The sequence below is a fragment of the Pinus tabuliformis genome, chromosome 3_1 (assembly GCF_031772625.1).
Source record: "Pinus tabuliformis cultivar Carrire ecotype Pingquan chromosome 3_1, CPIR1, whole genome shotgun sequence".
Classification (NCBI taxonomy): Eukaryota; Viridiplantae; Streptophyta; class Pinopsida; order Pinales; family Pinaceae; genus Pinus; species Pinus tabuliformis.
This window is the reverse complement of record NC_142301.1, coordinates 119,249,188-119,259,221: the sequence shown is the minus strand read 5'-3', so window position 1 is coordinate 119,259,221 and position 10,034 is coordinate 119,249,188. Positions and strand designations below refer to the sequence as shown.

Genomic DNA, 10,034 nt, shown 5'->3' with positions numbered 1-10,034 from the left:
TTTAATATTGTTTTATGATTTAAAACTTTCTATAATCATAAAAATATAAAAAGTTATTAAGTTCTCTTAATCAAATTACATTAATGAAGTTGTAATTTGAGCAAAATAAATGCAATTTGCGGTTTAAAATCATTGAGAAAAAAACAGACTTATTCCGAGATAAAGGAACTTATTCAAAGATTGAACTTTCATATTTTACAAGATTCTAAATAAAAATCCTCTTATATCAAAGTTGCAGGGCAAGCGTATATTCCCTAGTCTATCTGGTAATTATGCGGACAGGGGATACACAAGGACAGCATTCCAGTGATCAGCTATCTTCAGCGTGGTTGGAAGTGCGGCGCAAGATGGATTGATGGGAGAACAGAATGCCACGTGTAAGATAATCCCTATACTCCCACCCCATATCATTGGTCCGCGTGGGTAAATTATTCACTCATAGTTAAGATGTAACCACAGGAAGCGAGCGAGAGGTGGATTTGGAATCTGGAAACAGATTCTGCCACGTCATCTGGGTAGAGCCTCTTCCTCTCCATCGTATTATTTTGTTTTTGTATTTATGTACAAAGATGGCAGAGAGCTAATCTCATTCTGAGCCCAAGATAAGAGGCCTGAGGTGGCAGACTGAGGCTGAGGCTGAGGCTCCTGCTGCTAGAGAAGCTCTGCAATGGAGCGAGCACGGCGTGTTGCTTGTGGCGCTCTGGTGAAGCGAATTCTCTACCATTCCAAATCCCAACGACACGTTCCTCCGACGCCCAGTGCCACCGCGGGTGCACGGGCTCCTCTGTCTTTTCTACGCCACACGGTGCTGCCAGTCCCGGCAGCTTTCTCGGATTTCCGCCAGGGCGCGAGATCGATCTCCGTCGAGGTCCTGAAGCCCAGCGACTCGTTCCCCAGGCGGCACAATGCCGCGGCACCGCAGGAACAGACCTTCATGGCGGAGTCCTGCGGTTTCCCCAGCCTGGACGCGCTCATCGACGCAACCGTGCCCGAGGCCATCCGGGGTGAACCCCTGAAGCTCTCCAAGTTCCACCAGGGCCTGACGGAGAACCAGATGATAGCCCACATGAAGTCCCTGGCGGCCAAGAACAAGGTCTTCAAGTCATACATAGGTATGGGATACTACAACACCTCTGTTCCCGCTGTAATTCTTCGCAATATAATGGAGAATCCCGGTTGGTATACGCAGTATACCCCTTACCAGGCAGAGATTGCCCAGGGTAGGCTGGAGTCCCTCTTGAATTACCAAACCATGGTTACAGATCTCACCGGCCTTCCCATGTCCAACGCTTCCCTTCTTGACGAAGGGACTGCTGCAGCAGAGGCCATGTCGATGTGCAACAACATTTCTAGGGGAAAGAAGAAAACATTTCTCATTGCCAGCAACTGCCATCCCCAGACATTTGACATCTGTAAGACTCGGGCAGACGCCATGGATATAAAGGTCGTCAAGGCGGATCTGAAGGATTTTGATTACAGTTCCAATGATGTCTGCGGGGTTCTTGTGCAGTATCCTGGAACCAATGGGGAGATCTTGGATTACTCTGATTTCGTCAGGAATGCACATGCCAAAGGTGTTAAGGTTGTCGTGGCAACAGATCTGCTGGCTTTGACAATGTTGAAGCCTCCAGGGGAGTTTGGAGCAGATATGGCCATTGGATCTGCACAGAGGTTTGGGGTTCCGATGGGATATGGAGGGCCTCATGCAGCTTTTCTGGCTACTTCCCAAGAGTATAAGAGAATCATGCCTGGTAGGATTATAGGAGTGAGTGTCGATTCAAATGGCAAGCCCGCTCTTAGAATGGCGATGCAGACTCGGGAGCAACATATTCGGCGAGATAAGGCCACCAGCAATATCTGCACGGCACAGGTAATATGCATATCACAACTTTGCTGAATAGTTAACAGAATATATGGATTAGTATTTGCTTTTGATACTTAACAGAATTTATGGGTTAGTATTTGCTTTTGATGGATTTTCCTCCCTTATATCAAAATGAACTACGCACCTCCGCTAGTAAAGCCAATGACCTTATGGAGACTCCGCTAGTAAGCCAATGACCTTATGGAGAGGCCAAAGGTGAAACCTTTTACCCTTCATCTTGCTCCTTTATTATTGAGGGTTGGTGATTTTGGAGAGTGTCCCAGGTTACCAAGACTGCTATGATCAAAATTGTAAGCAGATGAATTACTATGATCGAACATTCATATGCTGTTGGTGTAGACCAAAAACGTAGGGCTGTGTACTAAGCACATAAACGCTTTTAAGATTTGAGCCCTGGGTTTAGCCAGCTCTAAATCCAAATAAAATTCCCACAGTTGAGATGCACCAGTGAAGGACCAGAGTATGTAATGTAACAACAAACTTTCTATACCGTTTTCTTTAAATATTTGAGCTTTTATTTCTCTATGGTTGCATGTTGCCTCGATTTCTAATGTTTCTTCAAGTTTTAACTTCAGTTGATATGATGGTCAATGAGGGTCTCTAGATTAAAATGTTCTAATTTTGATTTTATACGACATATTTGGACGAGTATGGCTTTGATCATTGAGATCTTTTTGTACCCAGGCCTTGCTAGCAAACATGTCTGCGATGTACGCAGTCTATCATGGTCCAGAAGGGTTGAAAAGGATTGCAGAGCGCGTACATGGTCTGGCAGGAGCTCTTGCAGTTGGATTGAAGAAATTGGGCACTGCGACTGTTGAGGAAGTTCCCTTCTTTGATACAGTAAAGATCAAATGCGCCGATGCCAAGGCCATTTATGATACAGCTCTTGAGAATGAGATGAATATCCGAATTGTAGATTCAAAGACGGTGAGTTTCTTGCCAACTTAGAAGATAGCAATGTTTACAATAGCATCTGTATCATGAATCTGAATGGCATTTCCAATCAGTTGGATATGGTTTGTGTTTCCTTTGTCTGACTCTCAATACAGGCTGAGATTGCATCTGGTAGGTCCAAACTTCAATGCGTTTTGTTTCTAGCAAATAACAAATCCAATTCCATCCTCACAATGTTGCAGGTTGCTGTTTCCTTTGATGAGACTACTACGTTGGAGGATGTAGATAAGCTGCTGAAAGTTTTTGCTGGCAATAAATCTGTAAGTATAATTTGCATCGGCCATCATGCCCTGACATTAGGATTCAGCTTGCTGAACAGTTCTGTGCATTACCTAGGTAAACTTCACAGCAGACTCCCTTGCCCCGGAAGTCCAAGTTGCAATTCCAAAAGCTTTTATCCGGGAGAGTGCTTATTTGACACATCCAATTTTCAACATGTAAGAATTAGTACTGAATTTGACTAGATTGCTATATTCAGTGTTGTTTGGTCTTTTTATATAGGTAGACTATGTGCATGTTAAACTTGTTGAGATATGTGGATGTTTCTAGGTACCACACAGAGCATGAGCTACTGCGCTACCTCCATAGGTTACAGGCAAAAGATCTTTCTTTGTGCCACAGTATGATTCCCTTAGGATCCTGCACTATGAAATTGAATGCAACTGTGGAGATGATGCCTGTTACTTGGCCAAGTTTTTCTGACATGCACCCTTTTGCACCTCAAGATCAAGCTGCTGGTTATCAGGTAAGGCAGTCATTTTCTTCAGTGAGATATAGATGACAGTTTTAGTATAATAACAAATCCTTCTTGAAAAAGTCTCAATCTTGCATATTCTATTGCAGGAGATGTTCAAAGATTTGGGAGAGCTTCTTTGTGACATTACTGGGTTTGATTCGTTCTCTCTGCAACCAAATGCTGGTGCAGCAGGGGAGTATGCTGGACTGATGGTTATTCGTGCTTATCATCAAGTAGGTGCTCAAGAGTCAAAACTTTTGAACCTTATAAAAATATTTACCAAGAATAGTGCCTAAGACCCTGGATTTGGCGTTGAACTGAACCTTCACAGGCAAGAGGAGAGGGGCACAGGAATGTCTGTATTATTCCTGTATCTGCTCATGGAACGAATCCTGCAAGTGCTGCTATGTGTGGCATGAAAATTGTTACTGTTGGCACGGATGCTAAAGGAAATATTAACATCGAGGAACTAAAGAAAGCTTGTGAGATGCACAAGGAAAACCTTTCAGCATTTATGGTATGTATTTATGATACCCTGTTTAACATGAGGGGATCATTTTCACTGCCAAGATAGCCTTTTGAACAAGTTGACAGTTGTGATAAATATTGCAATTTGATTAATTAAAAGACTCACTTTACCTTTCTTCAGGATAAATTGCTCTTCCGGTTTTGTTCATGTTTGTTATGATGATATCCAAACTGCTCACTGGGAGCAATACAAAATTGTATTGGTACTGGTACAGATTATTAATAAAAATACAGCGGCAAGATGGAATATTTTGAAAAAATTGTTTTAATTGGTGCAGGTGACCTATCCTTCAACCCATGGTGTGTATGAGGAGGGTATTGATACCATATGCAAGATCATCCATGAAAATGGGGGCCAGGTTTACATGGATGGGGCAAACATGAATGCACAGGTAAAAGGTTCATGCTTCTGAATCTGATTTTTTTTTTGTAGATCTGGGAGAGCTTCTTTGAAAGGGAGAGTTCAAAGAATCTGAAAATATTTCCCACTGAATTGAATTGGTTTCCATGTTCTGTCAGATGGTATTTAATTTGTTGTATATCCCACCTCTCATCCTGTTTCTTTTGGAGTATTTTCAGCAGGGCTATTGCAGTGTTTACCTTGAATAGGCTGTTCAATCATGAATTATGCCACATAACATATATTTTGCAAACTGAAGAAACTCGAGATAATTGTGTTTTCAAGCTTCCTGAATCAACGCTGATGGTCAGATCAGCACTAGTCTTAAGCTACCACTTTGCTTATGCTACAACGTTGCTTACCTTCAATTATGGTGTATAAATTAGAACTAAGATAGCATACTCAACTTGAGGACATCCGGAGGTTACAACTTATGTACATTGTATATTATCTTGAAGCAGGAGTGCTCAACAAAAAATAATATTGAGAAAGAAATGACTGATTTTAATGGAATATGCAATCTATAGTACTCGTTAATTTCACATTTAAGAATAATATACAATTTAGGCAGTTTCAGAAATCAAATAATGCAAGTATATCACGGGAAGAGTTTGGCAGACAGTTGTGTGGCTTGGAATTTTTGGAAATGGTGTATAAAAACAGTGAAATAAAAAAAGAAACTTGTACTGCCTTAATTTGTTATTGTGTTTACAAGTTTTCTGCTCTGCTACTGGTTAATTCCAGTCTTTTGTTTTTGTTATGTGATACAGGTGGGGCTGACAAGTCCAGGTTATATTGGAGCTGATGTTTGTCACCTTAATCTTCATAAGACTTTCTGCATTCCACATGGAGGTGGCGGACCTGGTATGGGGCCGATTGGAGTGAAGAAGCACTTAGCACCATTTTTACCATCACATCCAGTGGTAAGCTCTCTTATGTCTCATTTTATTTTTTCATTTTTCTTCCTCATCTAGTGCTTAGCATAATCATTAAGTATTCAATTATCATAGCTCTGCAAATTAGTGGTAGTTAGGTAGAGGTTCTTTTTGCTCAAACATACTGGTTGTCTCCATAACTAGAACCCTACATGATGCTTGTATGCCTTTGTTAAATTCACTTCTCCACCCACATGTTGGACATAGTGAATAGGCAAGGAAGAATTCCATTTTTGTTATAGTGTCGAGGGCAAGATGCAAAACATTAATTATAGGTATACATTGTTGTAGTATCCTCCTAGCACACACACCTTTTGAACTCTACTGCTTGCATGTGTTTGTTGGTAGTATTTATGTGCACATTGCTAGGAGAGAGAACTTGATCAGTATGATCTCCTTTGAAAACTCTGCATCCATGACTGTGCTTACAAAATACTACATGGACCATAATGGTCACATGATGAAATTCATAATTCACTAGAAAATAGATGAATAATATATAGATTTATCGAGGAACAATCTTTTAGGACAGATACAAATTGGAAGATGTGGTTTGTGATAAATATATTCTTCAACATCACTCCACCCGTAACCATTGGGGAAACCTTTTGGTACTTTACACAGATGAAGTACACAAGTTGAGTCCTTATGATATTTCTGATTCTATGGAAGGTTATATGACTGAGCCTAGAGCCCTATAGTTTCAGGGACTTAGAATTTCCTGCCAATGCTGATTTTCTTATGATTCCTTGGTAAATACTATTTTTCTTTAAAGTGTCTCTGTAGAGTTTTTTATGGATCAATTAATTCTATGGCCTACAAATCCTAGAGAAACAGGCAAAACTGTCCTACTTTGCCCTAGTTTTTGGAAAGAGTTTGTTGTGTCTATCAACTTGGAAACTTGTCCTGGAGATGTTGTGAAGTAATACCATTTTCCTCAATTTTAAAAGGTCAGCTTCTGCCTACCCAAAATTAGACAATATTTGCTGTGCTAGAACATGATTCTATTTATGAAGATATGAGTTTACTTTGCAGTCCAGCTCTTTTGAAACCATGATTAATCTTCTGCATCTTTCCATTTCAAATCTATAAATCTACCATATTCTGTGTTCTTTCTACTTGGTTCTATCCCATTTTTTCATGTTTTTTTTCTAATCCATCAGAAGCAGATATCTCGGGGAGCAATATATTAGTACTTTATTTTTTGCCTGCTTTGTATGACCCTTTTCATTTTTGGTTAAGAAAACTAGAATGCTTTCCTTAAAGGTCATCTTTTATAACCGTTTAAAGAGAGATTCAGATTGTATCTATAAAACCTGACGACTTTCTGCGTTGTCAGATTGAAAGAATTCTATAATGGAGCCAATTGAAATCCAACCAATGCACTGTGCCAATCTATAAAAGGAGCATCAATGATGGGACTAACCATTAAAATTCACTCTTTTCCCATGAATGTAAAATTCGGATCATATTTGTAATTGCCTTAATTATATTTATATTCTAGTTAATCCAAAGAATTTGTTCTAAGAAATTGAGAATGACAGGTTCCTACGGGGGGAATTCCTGCTCCTGAAGGCAAGCAACAACCGCTTGGTACTATATCTGCTGCACCCTGGGGCTCTGCTCTGATTTTGCCAATATCATATTCCTACATTGCAATGATGGGTTCAGAAGGGCTTACTGCAGCATCAAAATTAGCTATTTTGAATGCAAACTACATGGCTAAACGACTAGAGGTATCCTGTTATTTCTCCAATTTTCCTCACTCTTTCCATTGTTTTTGTTACATTTTCAACTAACAGCTGCTGTCTCTGCAGGATTACTATCCCGTACTTTTCCGAGGAGTAAATGGTACATGTGCTCATGAATTCATTATTGATTTAAGACATTTCAAGGTGAGAATGCGATCCCCACTATTATGCATATATGCTCTTGTAGCGGTCTGAGCATGCTTTGGTGATAAATGTAAGATGCTTTATTTGGAAAATACATGCATTTGTTTGAAACTCTGAGCGTAGAAGGTTCCCTGTAGGTGTCTGCTGGAATAGAACCAGAAGATGTTGCTAAAAGACTTATGGACTATGGATTCCATGCACCTACCATGTCCTGGCCGGTGCCAGGCACTTTGATGATTGAACCCACAGAAAGTGAAAGCAAGGTATGAATTGGCTCTCGTATATCTGTTTCATGCTTTTATACATTGCAGATTGAGAATCATAACTTATGGCTGAGATGGAAAATATTGGCTGAAATGTAGTTGCTAGTGCTACCAGCTAAACCTTTTTTCAAAACATTGCATTCTTCAATTACAGGCAGAGCTGGACAGGTTTTGTAATGCACTTATCTCAATCAGAAAGGAAATAATGGAAATTGAGAATGGGAAAGTGGATCCTCACTACAATGTTCTCAAGGTAAATTCCAAACGCTGAATAATTGAATATGTTTTCAAAATAATCTGACATGGGTTTTCAGTGATGGAAAACAGAAAGAAATCCTATTGATCTATAAATTGGTACAGTCAAGATTGTCTAGAAATAGTCATGGATTGAGAAGGAAGGCACATAACAACAACTTTTTGTATAATGATGTGATTTGAAATCTGCCATGTATTTCAAAGGATGCCATACCATCAGCTCTTCAAATAAAACTGTTGCTAATTTGGACCATGTAATAAGATGGTAGAGAAACTGAGACATAATAAAGGTAGAATAGAAGTGATATCGTGAATAGTAATATCAAAAACAAACTAAAAAGGCAAAGTTTAAGCGATTTTGACAGGGGATGGGAATGCATATTTTCTGGATTAGTATTCTGATTGCATGTTCTTGGCTGTTGGTACTAGGGAGCTCCCCATCCGGCAGCTTTAGTGATGTCAGATGAATGGAACAAACCTTATTCGAGGGAGGTTGCTGCTTTCCCTGCTTCGTGGGTTCGTGCTTCCAAGTTCTGGCCTACAACAGGTGGGAAACCTATATCAGTTTTGATTGCACGGAGCAATGATTGGGAAACAGATTGACCACTTCTGTAGGAAGCTTTGCACCACTATAAATAACGATTTCTAACATGTTTTGTTTTTTGGTTGTTTAGGACGAGTGGACAATGTCTATGGTGACCGCAACCTTGTTTGCACACTTCTTCAAGCAGGAGGAGATGTGGTTGAAGAGCAGGCAGTTGCTGCACAGGTGTAGGATAAATTGCAACTCAACTAATGTTCCAAGGGGCTGAATCAGAGTTACTGTTATTGGATATACTATTTTATTCTTAACATGGCACTTGCATTCTATCCAAGGGTGTATCTTAGTAGTTTGAAGCTTCAAGCTAAGCTGTTCGAAGTCAATCAGTGAGCTGAACTTAATTAATAATACAAAATGTTGTTCTTACAAGGCCTTAAAGTTTTCTGGAGGTTCTGCAAAGAACCGTAAGGATTTCACATTTATTTCACATTTGTCTTTATCTCAGAGACAACTAGTTGACCACAAAAAGATAGATGCATCTGAAAAAGATCTGAAAAAATACAACAGGAGCATATCAATCAAGATGTATCCAATACTCTTCAAAGAATTTATTAGAGTTGTTTCTATGTGCCTATAGTTTCAGAGTTGTTTTATGTGCCTATAGTTTCAGAGTTGTTTTATGTGCCTATAGTTTCGTCTGTCAGTATTGATGGAATACTAGAAACATTACATGATTGCTAGTATTTCCATGGGAGAGAAGGGTTCACGCGTCTAACTGCTCTCTATGGCTTGATCTATCTTCCCGGGGTAATCATATGGAAACCATCAACATTCTAGTATTGATGATAAATTGCTTGTAGAATGCCACTCGGCCTAAATTGGAGTTTGGAAGGAATGACCGCAATAAGAGCACTTCAATTCTAAAAAAATTGAGTTAGAGTTGGTTCAAGCAAGAAGAGTCGTCAACAAATCAATTGCCAGGTCTCTAGTTTGCAAATAAGCTTCATCTATGCATTACCGAACACTCTTCGTGGTTAGCATCACGAGTATTTAATCAGTAGTTTCATTGATTTATGTGTCACAAGTTGGATTACCATGACATTAATTTGGATACAATTTGTGAGTAGATTCATTCTGTGTCAGAAGTGTCATTATCATGACATTATTTTGGAGAAAAAATTGTCAGGGCATTACAGAACTGGTCAGAAACTATGACATTAATTTGTATAAAAAATTTTCCGGGCATTACCAAACTTGTCAGAAGTTTGTTTTGAGCTTAATATCTTTTGCACTGATGTCTAAATCATGAATCTTTTTCCATCGTATTGGCATCGACTTTTACGTCGTCAAATTGCTTATTTCTGTATCAGAATTAGTGTCAATTACTACTTGTAAATCGAATCTAAACAAAGGTCCTACATGCAACCTTACTTATCTCTTAGTGAGCACTGTTCTGCAATTTGATTTAAAAATCGGCTAGTTCATTCACTAGTGACATTTTCGGACCAGGTGCTCCGTGTTTGGAGATTATTTTTTGAGAATATCTGTGCAGGTTGAAGGTTTAAAAGGTATGTGTTACAATCTTCTTTTTAATAATATATATGTATTTATGTAAAGAGAATTTTGTGGGAGTTCTTTT

General features: G+C 39.3%; 1 protein-coding gene across 1 annotated transcript; it reads left to right on the top strand.

Moving 5' to 3' along the window:
• The first annotated feature begins 578 nt into the window (after nt 1-578).
• On the top strand, nt 579-9,027 carry LOC149186056 (glycine dehydrogenase (decarboxylating), mitochondrial-like). The gene is made up of 15 exons (XM_089410874.1): nt 579-1,870; nt 2,570-2,815; nt 3,025-3,102; nt 3,179-3,279; nt 3,392-3,587; nt 3,686-3,811; nt 3,910-4,095; nt 4,385-4,498; nt 5,277-5,429; nt 6,986-7,177; nt 7,259-7,336; nt 7,474-7,599; nt 7,754-7,852; nt 8,284-8,401; nt 8,529-9,027. Exons 1-15 carry the CDS (start codon nt 668-670, stop codon nt 8,627-8,629), a joined length of 3,117 nt encoding a protein of 1,038 aa, XP_089267000.1. The 5' UTR covers nt 579-667; the 3' UTR covers nt 8,630-9,027.
• Nucleotides 9,028-10,034: the final 1,007 nt, after the last annotated feature.